Source organism: Corylus avellana, chromosome 4 (assembly GCF_965113065.1).
Source record: "Corylus avellana chromosome 4, dhCorAvel1.hap1.2, whole genome shotgun sequence".
In the NCBI taxonomy this organism is placed as follows: domain Eukaryota; kingdom Viridiplantae; phylum Streptophyta; class Magnoliopsida; order Fagales; family Betulaceae; genus Corylus; species Corylus avellana.
The window spans coordinates 4,680,516-4,694,651 of record NC_142493.1 but is presented as its reverse complement, the minus strand read 5'-3'; the positions used below and the strand labels follow the sequence as shown (position 1 = coordinate 4,694,651).

The following is a 14,136-nucleotide window of genomic DNA, read 5'->3' as shown; positions in this document are numbered from 1 at the left end:
CTTTTCACATAGTGGGGTTCAACTGTTCATGATTCACGTGAAAGGAAGAAATTAGCTTTTGACTTGTTGATCAACGGTCTTGATCCAACTGTTTACATTAGCAATTTACTATATTACCTAACCAAAACAAATAGAGGAAGAGCAATGCTATTCGAACTAAACTTTCACATATATTCTTCACCCCTCTATTTTCCAGTAGTAATTAACTCTTTTTCAATATAATAGCTACTTCACAAACTAAACGATACCTTAAAGAAAATTCAAAGAAAGTAAAAGTGTTATCATCATGAAAAGTGCAAATTTCAAACGGTATAATATAAATATAAAAATCTAATGAATATGATTTTTCATTGACAAGTTGTGCTTTAAGTGATTTTTCTTATCAATTACTTCAATTTTTTTTTGAAAAAAAATTACTTAAAAGACGGAAATAAAATAAATGTGACAAGACATATTATAATGGTATAATTTGACCATACATAGATAAGGGTCGGTCCATCATCCATGTCCCATGCCGTACCATACCCATCCACGACTTATGACGCTACGCTATTGTTAGCTCCTCTTTGGATTCCATTTGCTTGTCGTCGCAGATCATCATCAACACCCTTCTCAGCCGTGGCCAACTACTCATATATATATATAATAAAAATTACCAATTTGATCCTTTCCATTCTTTTCTTTGTTTTTTTGGCCCATCATCCATATGAGAACTCACTCAAAAACCTCCGCAGGAGTATGATATTAACCCTAGAAATAAAAAAAACGAACAATTTGTCTATTTCATTAATTATTTGAGAGCTGTTTCATGGGAAAAAAAAAAAAAAAAAATCACGTCTCACTTTAATTGGTTGATGATCATGTGTAATTGTGTATAATTTTCCTTGATCATTTTCTTCCTCTAATGAGTGAAAAGAAAAACAAACCATACAACTCTCCGAATTAACATATTTCTACTAAAACAAAAACAGAATATCGGGATCAAAGTCTTGTTTCTTCCATATATTATATATATAAAAGCCAATCCGAAACGGTTCCGAAATGGTTTTTTCAAACCCTATCACTTTTTTTTTCTTCTCCTTCAATCAAAGGTTTTGAAACCTTAAAGAGAACAAAGAAACACAGAATCGGAAAGACAGAGAGAGAGAATAATATCTTATTGTAACGATGTGAAGATGATGAGGAGGTGTTTCACGTTTCAAGAAATGCTACGCTTGCCAGGTTGATCGGCGATCTTGAGGGTCTTGTCGATGAGCTTGCGGGCCTTCCGGCTGCGGATCTCGACCCGGACGCTGGAGCTCTTGTCCATCTTTACGTACGGCTTCTTCGTCTTCTTCTTCAGCGCCCTCACCTTCGCCTTTATCGACTCCACCAGGCTCTCCAACTGGTTCGCCATTTCTCATCAATTTTGTTCACTTTAATTTCTCTCTCTCTTATTTATATTTATATGGAAATATCTGTGCCCCCGGATTTTATGCAGCGGGGATGATTTAACAAACCCCTTTGTTTTCGAAATAATATCGAGCTTGCCACCCGGCGCTCATTTCTGACTTTTCGTTGTGCTACAGCGCCTATTAACGTCTGCATGATAATACTTTGCAGTACAATGGAGAAGTACAGCCCACAATCCTTTTAATCTTTATTATTTATTTATTATTATTATTATTATTTTGAGCTTTGCGAAGAGTGAAAATTACATATTGCAAGCAAAGTCAACAAAAGGAACAGAAGATCCAAAAATAAAATATCCTTCCGATCGAGGACAAACCTAAGTGAAGTGCAAAATTGACATTTACCTGTTTTTTGTTGGATTTTTTTAAATGTTTAATAAAGAAATTTATCCTTTGGTTATATTTAAGCAAAGAGAATCTAGAAGCCATGAGAATTTATTAGATTTTCCCAACTGCCTTTTATTACTAGAAATGTAAATTTTCTTTGGACAGAAATTTATTCCGAACTAGTTTGAATGAAATATTTTTCAACTTATTTAAAATAGTGTTAAGTGTTTATAAACATTTAAAACGCATATAAAATTCTTAAGATCATTAATAGTAATTTACTAACTTAGACTAACATTTATATACACTTGGCCACTATTTTAAATGATCATGTTTGATCAAAACTCATGAAATTGTATATGAGATATACTTTTTTAACATTTTTCAGTCATTTTCAGGCTTTTAGCTAAGGGAAAATTACATTTTGTCCTCATAAACTACAACACATTCTCATTTTGCCCCCATGAACTACCAACTGTGACATCCGAGCCCCATAAACTACCATTTTGTGCCTAAAAACCTCATTCTGTTAGTCGAAAGCTCCTCCAGTCAGTCAAAGACGGTAACTCAAACGGTCAAAGTGATAATACGTTGTAATTCATGGAGCAAAGTAACAATGCGTTGAAGTTTATGAGAACAAAGAGACAATAAATTGTAGTTCATGACGGGGGTAAAGTGACGGGTAGACCGTTTGAGTTAACGTCATTGACTGACGGAATGGAGGTTTTGAGCACAAAATAGTAGTTCATGGGGTCGGGTGTCACGGTAGTTCACGGGGAGAAAGTGCCAAGGCGATACAATTCATGGGGGCAAAAGGTAATTTTCCCTAGCTAACGCGACATGCTCAATCCACTCTTGCTACTTATAAATTGAGTCCTGAGGACACCAAGAAATTGCTCGAGGAGTTTCTTAAGGGCATTCGCATCCTCTAATATTATTGCTACTTAAAGATCCAAATTCAACATTTTTTGCTCGAGAAGCCGCCTTAATGAGTGATTGCTCAATAAATTGCTCGAAATGTCATTGATTGATCAATGATGAAACGTATCCAACTGTAATATGAGCAAATTGTAACGTTATCTTATTATCTCCCTTCCAATGCCGACAAATTGCCTTAAAGTGGCAAAAGTTCACAGCAGTGGTCACAAATAATTTAAACAATGAAATGTATAGAATTTAATTTAATTAAACCATAACATTTTCATATCCCCTTTACTTGAAATTGAGAAGATTCTCGTCTCGGGTATCTTTAACAGCATTAAACTAGGAACAAAATTCTCTCCATTTCAAATACAATAGAGAAATCATTTTATGTATCTAATGGACTATGTGATGCATATATATATTGCTGATTCATTTAAACATTTTTTTTAAAAAAAAAATTTATTTTTTATTTTTTATAACAATGTTTCTTCTCTATTCATTTCATAAAAATAGAGCATATTGCTCTAATAAAACAATATCATAGATATAATGAGAAATTTCTTCCACCCAAATTTGATCTATGTTTTGCAAATAATGTTAAAAGTCACTTTTGTATCCCTCTTATGTCACTCCAAGAATGATGTGGCTTCTCAAATCATCATTGGTATTGTGATTGATTATTATTGAATTTTGATCAATTAGTGATTTTAAAAACCACCTCATTGTTATAGTAACACAAGAGTGACTTTTAGAATTACTCATGTTTTACTCTTTGAATGTCATTGTTCCAATTAGTTTCCAGATTTGAAGCATATTCCGACGAATCACATCTTTGGCCATTGTTTGGTCCATCAAACCTTTCTCAACTAGAAAGTGATTTTCTGGCTATTTCCATCTCCCCCCAAATGGAATCCCATTCGCCGTCCTCTACCATCAGTGGCAATTCTTCCATATGCTTGATAATTCTTCTGCCATTAGTCAATGATTTATTCCCAAAAAAGATCTGGAGAGAAAACAAAAGACAGGCCGAAGATCTAGATCATTACTCTTATTGAGATTTCGTATAAACAAACCTTTAGAAAATGACTAAAAAAAATCATAACCCCAAAAAAAAAAAAAAAAAAAAAAAATCACCTCGCAAACCGCTAATGGATGCAAATATATAGAAAAGACAAACATGAATCGCTACAGAACACTTAAGCATCAACAAACTCACCAATGTATTATTAAAAAAAAAAAAAAAAGACAGTTGGAGGAGGGAAGAAACCCTCCCTATTATTCTTATAGGTAATGTTATGTAAGTAATTGTTTGGATCATAAACCTAATGAGGGTTGCTACAATACATTCCTCTCACCATCTCCCCACCATCTTCCATCTTTCAATATTTTGACTTTGTTTTTGAAAAAAAAAAAAAAAAAGAAAAAAAAAGAAAGAAAAAGAAAAAGAAAAAAAGAGAGAGGAGATGGTGAGGGGAATGAAAAATAGCATTTGCATAAACCTAATAATGGACATTATGAAGTCAACATTTTCTGTCAGATGCTGTTTAAGTAGCTTTTAGTATTAATTGGACATAATAAACTATTACTAGCTATTTTTAAATTTATTTTAAGGCCAATTTTTCATTAACTACTCAATCTATTATTATTATTATTATCCGTCAACTTTCATCTGGCACTACCGTTACTTGAAAAGCCGCTTCCAAAGTAACTTGGGTCAACGTACACTCAAAGCCAATACCCTTCTCTCAATAACACATGACCATTTATTTTGAGCACGGGCCACCTTAGAAAGTCAATAGAAAATTAATTAAATTTTGATTTAGTGGTGTCAACAAACCTACACGTACGGCTCTCTTTCTTAGGGGGAACACCGACGGGAGGGACCTAGACCGGCCACTAAGGTAAATGATTTTTATGCGTTTCTTTAAGCTAATTGAGATATAGTTTCATTTCAATTCCTTCGATAGTTACCGGTTCTAACTCATTGTTACGATTCTAAGTATCTCATATAACTTAAGTACAATTTTAATTATGTGTATATGAGTTAGTGAGCACGTTTTTGTTGTATGTCAATTTTCAATAGTGATCTCATTATGTCATGCCGTCCCCCCGAGACTCGATCTCTTGATATGGATTTTCTTCATTTATATCGTTAATGTTGAGATGCTGAACTCTAAGCAGAAACAATGGCCAAAAAGTAAAGTGATTAATAGCCCAAATTTTTGCAAACAATATGATAAATTTATACTTAGAGTGACAAGTATAAATTTATGATAAATTTTTTCACATAAATTTGGATTTTATTTTTCTAAAAAAAGTCAAAAACTTTACGGTTCTAGATTGAGAATTGTATAAATTTATGATAAATTTTTCACATGAATTTGGATTTAGGATTTTATTTTTTTTCATCTTAGCTCGTGTATATATATATAAGTCTAAAAATTAGGCTTTTAGGCTTAGCACTTATCACAATTAGACTTGGTCTCTCTGGCAAAAAATTATGGGAAATGCTAAGTGCTCTTTTGGTGTTCTCCTCGTGTCTTCCTAATTCTAAGAGTAAATTATTTTATAAAAACCAAATAAGAGAAATAAGAGTAACTTTTTTATTTTTTATTTGTTTATAAAATAATTTTCACCTAGCACAAAGAGGACACGTGGAGAACACCATAAGAGCACCTAACATTTCTCATGCAGTATTGACACATTTGATGTCTATCTAGGCCACTTTTTGGAAGTGCCATTTTTAGTGTCGGTTTTGGTCCTACGGGATTAACGTGGTAATCTCAACTAACCCTTGAATTAGTTCATGATAAGAAGCAGAATTCAAAGGTTGACCGAGACTGCCACTTTGTAAAACAATTGTAAATTAAAAATGTAGTATATAACATTACTTTAAAAAGTATCCTTAAAAACATTGTTTAGAAAGCACTTGTTATTGCCTCAACATTGAATACGCCATTAGGACAGCAACTTAAAAGAAAAATCAAGAAAAACTCCATGTATCATGAATTTCTGGGTTGAAAAAGTTTTCCTCCAAATTGGGTTGAAGGAATTTCCTTCAACCTGATTTATAAAAGTAACATGTGTCTTTTTTTTTTAATAACATGTGAGATGTACATGTTTTATAATAAAATTTATTTCAACTTTGTCCCTGCTATTAAAAAAAAAAAAAAGTGCATTTCAATTCTCACATGTTCATGGGACACATGTTACATTTATAGATTAGGTTGAAGAAAATTCATCCAATCCAATTTGAAGGAAACTTTGTCCTTTTTGGGTAAGTTTCACAAATATTCATATTTTTTTCTTTAAGAATTGAAATTAAAAAAAAAAAAATTGATGAATAAAAAGAATAATAAATATATTTTAAATAATAACCATAAGGCACTCGTTAACACAACCCTTAAAATAATCTAAGATGTGGCCGAAAGGCACCTTCCTTCTCTCTCTCTTCATTATTATACATAAAAACGAATTGTCCTTACAATACTGACATAGCAGTCCCAAACAATTTTAAGATTTGCAACCAAACAACAACAAAAAATTAAAATTAAAATTAATTGAACATTTTTCGACTAAAATTTTTTATAGTCCGAAACAAAGGCCTTAATGTAGTGACCAAAAATATGAAAAAGAACTAAATCAACATGTGACACTGACACAAACACTGAAGTTTTATTTATTTTCATCAATTATCGTCAGCATTCAGCAGCCGACCACCAAGTAGTCATATCATATGGATTTAAAAAAATATAATTTCTTTTTTGTCGGCGCAGATTTTGGTTTTATTTTATTTTATTTTTATTTTTTTTATGTTTTGTTTTGTTTTGTTTTGTCAGACCAAGGACATAATTATATATATATATATATATATATATATGAGTAATGCTATAAGACTTTTTAGAGTCATTTTAGAGTCATCTCAAATGTGATGTAACTTTTAAAATCATCGTTGAATTTAAAATGTGATTTATTAACTTTTTATCTATTGGTATTTTAAAAGTTACAACATTTAGGATGACTATAGAAAAATTTATAGCATTACTTAGGATGACTGTAAAAAAACTTATAACATTACTCTTTTATATATATATATATATATATATATATATATATATATATTCAAGTTAAAACTTAAAAAGATGTTTTAATCAATTTTATTGGGTAACGGATCTTTCTGATCCCAAAAACTAGCCGTTCGACCGTACTTGAATAAGAAGACTAAAAGGAGCCAATATTATAAAATTCAATTATTTTTGTATTGCTTTATATTAAATGAGTAACGTATAATTGTTTGTTCAGATTCAAAGACGAGGAAACGACCTCCACCGGTTGAGCTCCTTTTCTTTTTGCCTCAAAGTCTATTATTGTCCAATTGACATTAGAGAATAGAGAGCGAGAGAGAGAAATTAGTAATTCTAAGAAAGCAACCAAAAAAAAACAACAGTATTTTACATGATACTCACCCACATGAAAATTGAGGAAGAAGTTAATTAATTAAATAAGTAGAGGTCAATAGTTTTTTGTGGCGGCCAACACTCTGCTAAGAAGGATGACGTGTTGGTAAAAAGTTTGACGAGAAAAGGAGAAAGAATTGATTGATGTGATATGAAAGTAAAAATAAATAAATTTGAATTTTTTGTAAAAGAAAAATAAAAAGTGTTGTTTGGTAACGTAAGAAAAAGTATTTTGACCATTTTTTTTTTTATAGAAGAAATGAGAAAAATCTTTGTCAAACAAAGCCGCGCACCTCTTGTAAATCAATTTGTATTTGAAAATTTGAAAATGTTGCTTAAAGATACTCTAAATTGAGTATGCTGACTGTCAATCAATTGGTAAACAGAGCAGAAAAAGACAGAATTTAATCAACAATATTCATTATTCAACAATATGCCACGTACGCAGCACCAGCTAACACCAGAATTTCTATGCCACAAACAAAAATAGTCTAAAATTCAAAGTCCAAAGTCAATGGAATTTAGTAAAAATTTGATTTTTATATATTTAATGGGACAGACCTTGATTTATTCCAACTCTTACCCAAAATCCCTAAAGTTTCTTCCATGACCAAATTGTTTATTATAAATCAATTTTTTTTTTTTTTTGGTATAATTTGACACTACAAGTTTTCTGTCCAAATTTCAGGGATGGAAGATTTAATCTCATCCAAATTGTATGGCTGGTCAACAAATTTACAACCATGATAATCTTCCAGGCATAATAACATATAGAATAGAGTAAAGCTTTGAAGAGACTTCTGATAAACAATAATTCAGGAGAGTTTGGGGTTTATTTATTTATGTAGTAAGTCCTTGTTGAGGGTGCTTATGTTATACTCAATTATCGATAAAACTTAAATTTAAGAGCAACCCATTATTGAGAATATACTTATGTTAAAAAAATCATGTTGTCAAGCCTCGAGCCCTATTATTGAGAATGATATACCCAATATTGGCAAATTAATGTAACACAATCTTGATTGTGTAGCTTCCAAATGAGTGATGCCACTTTTCACACAGATTGACGTAATATATTTTAATCGGCTTTCTATGTCATTCACTTTATAAAAAAAAAATAATAAATAAATAAATAAAAGCTATTTAAATATGTTACATCAACCTATGTAAAATGGGTGTAAACAGTATTAAATGACTCTTTCATAAAAGGTTTGACCAAATTCTTTTCAAGCTATTACCAACTCAAATGGAAGGTTATGTTCATTCTCCTTTTTATTTTTATTTTTTCTTTTACTTCCAAATTAGGGGAGAGACATGGTCACGCTGTTGACCAGAACTTCAACAGTGTACTCTATAGAAGGCAAATTTTCACAATGTACGTGAATATCTGATCAAGAAAAACTTTAAACCAGTGACACATAATATCCAAGTCATTTCCAGAAATAACTTTCTGTGTTTTTTCCTGCGACTCCTCATCCTGCCTACAAGCAGTAACCTAGTCCAAGGGAATAAGTAGGATAGACAATGAAGCACAGAGGAGAGAAGCAACATTCCCCTACCATTAACCAGAAGTACATGTTAAATCGATTTATTTCAAATTACCCCAACTTCCTTCTCTCTTCCAGTCGCTCGTGCTTTACTGTCCTAGTTATATGCATCCCCCATGCAGTAGGAAAACATCATTTGAGCCTTATCCCAAGGATACATCAGCAATCATATAGACATGTAGTAAGGTATGAGTAGAAAATTCTCGGAGTATCCGAAAGATGAACATATAAGGTCTACCTGCAAGAGAGCTATGAACTGGATGTTTGCTGACAGTCGGACCATAACATTAGAGTTGACAGAAGTGCCATTGTTGCAGTTTCAACTCGTAAGCATAGTGGCCCAAGACCAACAGCTCTAGCACCCGCTTCCAACATCATATTCACCTCTTTCTCGGTGAAGTCTGAAGCATTAAAAATTCAACATGAACCCACATCTTTAGGAACTAATCGTATTCAAATGAAAAGAAAAGATCATCATCATTATATAGGTACATAAAGCTGGTGCTGTTGCATTAAGGCAAAATTTGAGATATAGAATATTTTCTTTTACTGGTGAAAAATCATTATACCGTAACTACCTAGCAGGTTGGAACTACTTTAGTCCCCCAAATCGAAAAATATAATGATTTCAAATCATTGACTTCATTATCATTTGCAGGATGTCAGTTGAAGGAGTTGGTTGAACAAATGCTTCTTTAACTATTGGATATTGGGAGTCTGATTTGTCAGAACTGGAACAATCAATTATCAAAAAATGCATATATCCTTTAATTCATCATATATCTTAAAGACCAAAAAACTTATGAACTACATAATCAATAAAATCACTAATTCAGCAAGATTGTAGACACCTCCGATGTCCAAACTAGTCCTGTAATTAACCATTTGGAATGATAGATCTAGCAGGCTTTTCTTTATTTGTTTAATTTTTTAACACACTATTCATCTTGAAAGGGTTATGAATACGAGTTAGCAGCAACCAGTCAAAATAACTCAGCAATCTTAAATAACATTTTGAATAATCCATAATATGATGGCAAATGTCTTATGTAAGCATGTAAAAAGTCAGAACTAAAAGAACATTCCTTTTATGCCAAGAAATAACTTGATACAACTGGAAGAAAACTTGATAAGGCAATAAAGAGAACTATATCAGTGATTATGATGCATACTAACCCCCTTCTGGTCCAACTATAATCAGCCCACTGGAATCTTTTCCTGATGAAGTCAATGCACTAACAACAGGAGTAGCCTCAGCAACCGCAACAAAAGAAACCTTCGACTCAGCAATCTGTAGGACACGAAATACAATGTCTACATCAAAACAAAGAAACAAAGAGGAAAAAAAAAAGTTCAAACATCTTAAAAAGTGTCCTTTTATACATTAATGGGAAGTTGGGAACCACACATATCAACTGACTAACAGTATGAAAGGAGCTACAAGGCCTACAATGCAAGAAAATTCAACAAAACATTTGCAAGCAACAATAAAGAATACCATCTAAATGTTTGAAAACATATGATTATTTTAAATTTGTTCGCTGCTAAGATAAGTTATACATTGGACACAACCTTAGAGATCTTTTTGATGTTTGATAGCCAAGATGGCTACCCAACCTTTAAGTGGACAAGGTGGAGAAGAGGAACTCACACGAGGCAGAAGGGCATCAATTTTCATTGGTGGATTCAGAATCAATTCATGAAGCCGTTGACCTATTACAGAGGTAAGAGTGGGTATAAATAAAAAGAACAAAAATAATTTCAGGAAACCTTTCAAAAATGAACCATTCAACCACTTTAAGTCTCATTAGCCAAAAGCAAACTTAACAGGAAAAGATATATCAAATTTAATCATTAAGCTAAATCAAGAAAAGAACTAGAAAACAGTTATTTACATTGTTTAGTTGCTGCTAAAACAACACGTTGCAATCTGTCCACCCTATTCTCCGAAATTGAAGGAGAACGCTCTGTCAACAGGGGGGTTACACTACAAGCCCCAAGCTCCTAACACAGTTAAAAGGTGATAAATTAGCAGCAATAAAGAAATGCAAGTTTCTAACAGGAGAACATTTGTAACTGCAATGGGACATACTGTGCATTTTTCAACAAGCCAGTCAGCGCGACCACCCTTTAGAGTGCCTAAACAGAAGCAGCTTTAAACATGTGATGACTAAACCTTAAAACAACGCAACCAATTTTATGAACTGATTCTACTGAAAAACACAAAAACTTACCAAAAGCTGCAAACACATGCCAACATGTTGTCTGAGGAGGAACTAACTTAGGATCTTCCAATGCCACAAAATCTATTCCAGTATGGCCAACGCTCTGTATGCAACCTTGTATCAGACCTCCCTTCCCGTTAAAAAGCTCTACCCTTGCATGTCATTATTTGGACAACCATAAATATGTTCATCTAATACAAACTATTGTATAGTATTTGCTAGAAAAAAGTTCTGGAAAAGTGAAATATTTTTTTTGATAAATAATTCATTTCATTAAAAGTATAGAGCGGTGCAACCGTAGTGCAGGATGTATACAAAGAAAAAAAAAAGTAAAATATTAAATTTAGACAAGTGACAAAAAATAAACTCCATTTCTAGAAAACCAAAATAGAACTTAAGAGTGAAAAGTTTAAAACCTTAATTGCAGTTTCTCACCATCATAAAGGCTAAAAAGGACTATACATTCTATTATTCTTTTTTAAATATAATAGCAAATTTTTGTTCCAACAATTATCCAAAAACTTGAGACACTTGCAGAGCATAAGCTAAACAATAATCTATTTTACAAAGAAAAGATACTTAGGCCTAAAATTCAAAGTTCCAGAACAAAAATACGCAAATCAACAAAGCAAGTGCGTAGGGTCCCTCCCAGGGAACTGAGGGAAGGCCTCAGTTTATTTGACAGGGTTACTCTAGGTGCCATACAAGAAACATCATGCTAAGTGAACTTGGAAACCATACATTCACCCTCTCACATGCACAGAAAAAGGACAAATAGAGCTTTTTCCTCTTCCAAAACCCCTCATTATGAATCACAGTTTCGTCCAAAATCTTATCAAGCTTAGAAAACTGGAAGCCTCCATAAAATTATTTCCTTAACTATACTCTTGTAGAGCATGATGCATTCTAAAAAATTGAACTATAAAAAAAAAAAAAGGGAACATTGGAATTGTAATGAAGACCAACTTTTTGTCTTTTATTTTTCACAACTTAGAGAAAGGAAAGGAAAAAAAAAAATCCTTGAAAGGGGAAATAATATATCAGGCAAAGGGTTGCGTGAAATAGAATATTTATTGAAATCAAACAGAAACATTAGGAATAAACACCCCACAATCACTCTATCTAAGTCCAGATAATTTGCCAACTAAGCTTCTCATGAAGTCATTCCCATGATTAGGCTCACGGATTGAGTAGATTGGTTAAATCTGTAACAATGATAGGTTAAATAATGAAGACATTGTTCTTTGATTGGTTAACATCACAGAGTTCTAAAATATTGTTCATAATGTGTGCAGCTGTTTGTGCTGTGACTTAGATTGGTTAAATCTGCTTTCTGTTTTCAGAATCATCGTTAGTACTTCCAAATCCCATATAAGAATATAGCATAAGATATGCAATAAAGACAATTCCTCAAAAGCAAGTTTAATAAGTAAATAGGGTAAGGTAAAACTTAAAAGTGATAATGGTTATGAATACCTATCATTTGTGCTCAACCTCAAAACTTTAGTCATATGCCAGAACTCATCACCTTGTAAACGAACAATACTGCCCTGCATTATTATTGAAAACAATAAGAATACTGTCTTCAATATTCTTCAATCATGTGACTCTAAGTTAAAATTTCTCTAATAGTTTCAGCATTGAAAGTGCCACATTATATTTCAAAAGAGCCTAAAGAAGCAGTCTTACATAAAAACCCCCTATATCATGCCAACACCAAGTTTAAGAAATTCCCGCAGACTTTCTAAATAAAAGATCAATAAATAATAATAATGATAAGAATGAGACCGACAGCAACATCAGTGACTAATATCTACTTAAACAGCCAAGAATCACAAGAACCAGAAAGAAAAAGAATCCAATATTTACCAGACCTTCCATAGAATCCCATCAAATAAACAGCAGCAAACCCAAAGTCAAAATTTCCCAATATTGAACCCGATTTCCCATGCCACCCACTCCTCAACCATTAAGATCAAAAGCCGTTTTCAAATACCCAAATCTCAATCCCTTCTATTAAACAAACTATAATCTTACTTAAAAAAAAAGCTATAATTTTTTTTAAAATACATTTCTCATTCTGATCTCAATAATCACCATAACAGGAACAACATAAAATGAATTCACAGCACAAACAGCTGCACACATTAAGAACAAATTTTTATCATCAATCTAATCCATTAAATTCCAGATACTAATCAAATTTAACACACTCAGGTAGTTGACTGCACCAAGTTGATGAAAAAATAACAATGACTCTGCATAAAACCCAGAGAGGAATTCTTCAATGTCCTACTTTCCCTCTTACATTAAACAAACAGAAAACCACAAATGACTAAGTTTTCCAGGCCCTTTTCTCTTTCACTATTTTTATCACCAGACAAACACATTGTCAGTCACGCCGGTGCTTGTGTGCGACCGTATGTGCCCATATACATACATATACATATACATATATACATGACAGAGAGAGAGAGAGAGAGTGCCTTGGAAGGAGGGAGAGCTTCGGAGAAGAAACGAGGGAGGCCACCGCGAGACTGGTCGGCGTAATCAGAGGAAGACGATGATGCTCGGAGGCTCAAGGTCCTGAGAAACGGGCGGTTCAAGAGCTCTGCGAAACGAGGTCGTATTGGTGATAGGGTTTGCATTTGCATCGGTCTCATCCTCTGAAACACAGACTGCATAGAAGCTGACAAGCTGTATTGGCTTGGTAGTATTTGAAAACTCTGTGAAATCCTCTTGCGTTTTACCCCTTTTCAACACCTTAAAACGCCTTGTCGTTGTACTAGAATATTGCTCGAAAAAAGGTGAAAGTGATCCTTTGTTCTTTGCAAGCCATTTTTGGTAGAGCTAATTGGTTTAATCTTAAATTTGGTTCATGTAAGTGAATCATTACCATAGGGGGCTTTGATATGGACAAAGTTTTCTACCCAATTAGTTTTGAGGAAAATTGGGTTAAAAAAAATTTCAATCTATTAATGTGATATCTATTTTTAAAATAGGTAATTCTCACATGCATTTTTAATAGAATTAACAATAAAATCACATAAATTTCAATTTATTTTTAGTAGAAAAGTCTGTCCTTTTATAATTTTCCCTTTCATAGATGCTCAAAATGCTTAAAAATATTTTTCCGTCTTTACTTGTTTAGTAATTCAAAAAGAGAAATCTCATCTTAAACAAAAATATCTCATTCAATGGTATA

General features: G+C 32.7%; 2 protein-coding genes across 3 annotated transcripts; both read right to left on the bottom strand.

The window, feature by feature from the left end:
• Positions 1 to 1,060: 1,060 nt before the first annotated feature.
• On the bottom strand, positions 1,061 to 1,421 carry LOC148586177 (uncharacterized). Its single transcript, XM_088516063.1, has one exon. The coding sequence runs from the start codon at positions 1,394 to 1,396 to the stop codon at positions 1,199 to 1,201; it is 198 nt and encodes a 65-aa protein (XP_088372189.1). The 5' UTR covers positions 1,397 to 1,421; the 3' UTR covers positions 1,061 to 1,198.
• A 7,073-nt stretch (positions 1,422 to 8,494) lies between these two features.
• On the bottom strand, positions 8,495 to 13,633 carry LOC132177748 (methyltransferase). 2 transcript variants are annotated; one of them, XM_059590192.2, is made up of 9 exons: positions 13,418 to 13,633; positions 12,408 to 12,481; positions 10,941 to 11,083; positions 10,799 to 10,845; positions 10,602 to 10,710; positions 10,358 to 10,419; positions 9,883 to 9,997; positions 8,945 to 9,107; positions 8,495 to 8,848 (listed from the first exon to the last, which is right to left on the bottom strand). In XM_059590192.2, the coding sequence occupies exons 1-8, from the start codon at positions 13,613 to 13,615 to the stop codon at positions 8,956 to 8,958; spliced, it is 900 nt and encodes a 299-aa protein (XP_059446175.2). In that variant the 5' UTR covers positions 13,616 to 13,633; the 3' UTR covers positions 8,495 to 8,848; positions 8,945 to 8,955. The 2 variants fall into 2 exon arrangements, with proteins under 2 accessions (XP_059446175.2, XP_059446174.2); XM_059590191.2 differs by having other exon boundaries at positions 8,495 to 9,107.
• Positions 13,634 to 14,136: the final 503 nt, after the last annotated feature.

Bases quoted from the DNA above. Each gene is read 5' to 3' on its own strand.
- LOC148586177 (XM_088516063.1), bottom strand. From the start codon at position 1,396: ATGGCGAACCAGTTGGAGAGCCTGGTGGAGTCGATAAAGGCGAAGGTG.
- LOC132177748 (XM_059590191.2), bottom strand. From the start codon at position 13,615: ATGCAGTCTGTGTTTCAGAGGATGAGACCGATGCAAATGCAAACCCTA. The intron at 11,084-12,407 runs GTATTCATAACC...ATGACATGCAAG, and splicing joins AGGTTGAGCACAAATGATAG to GGTAGAGCTTTTTAACGGGA. The intron at 10,420-10,601 runs GTAAATAACTGT...CCTCTGTAATAG, and splicing joins TTTAGCAGCAACTAAACAAT to GTCAACGGCTTCATGAATTG.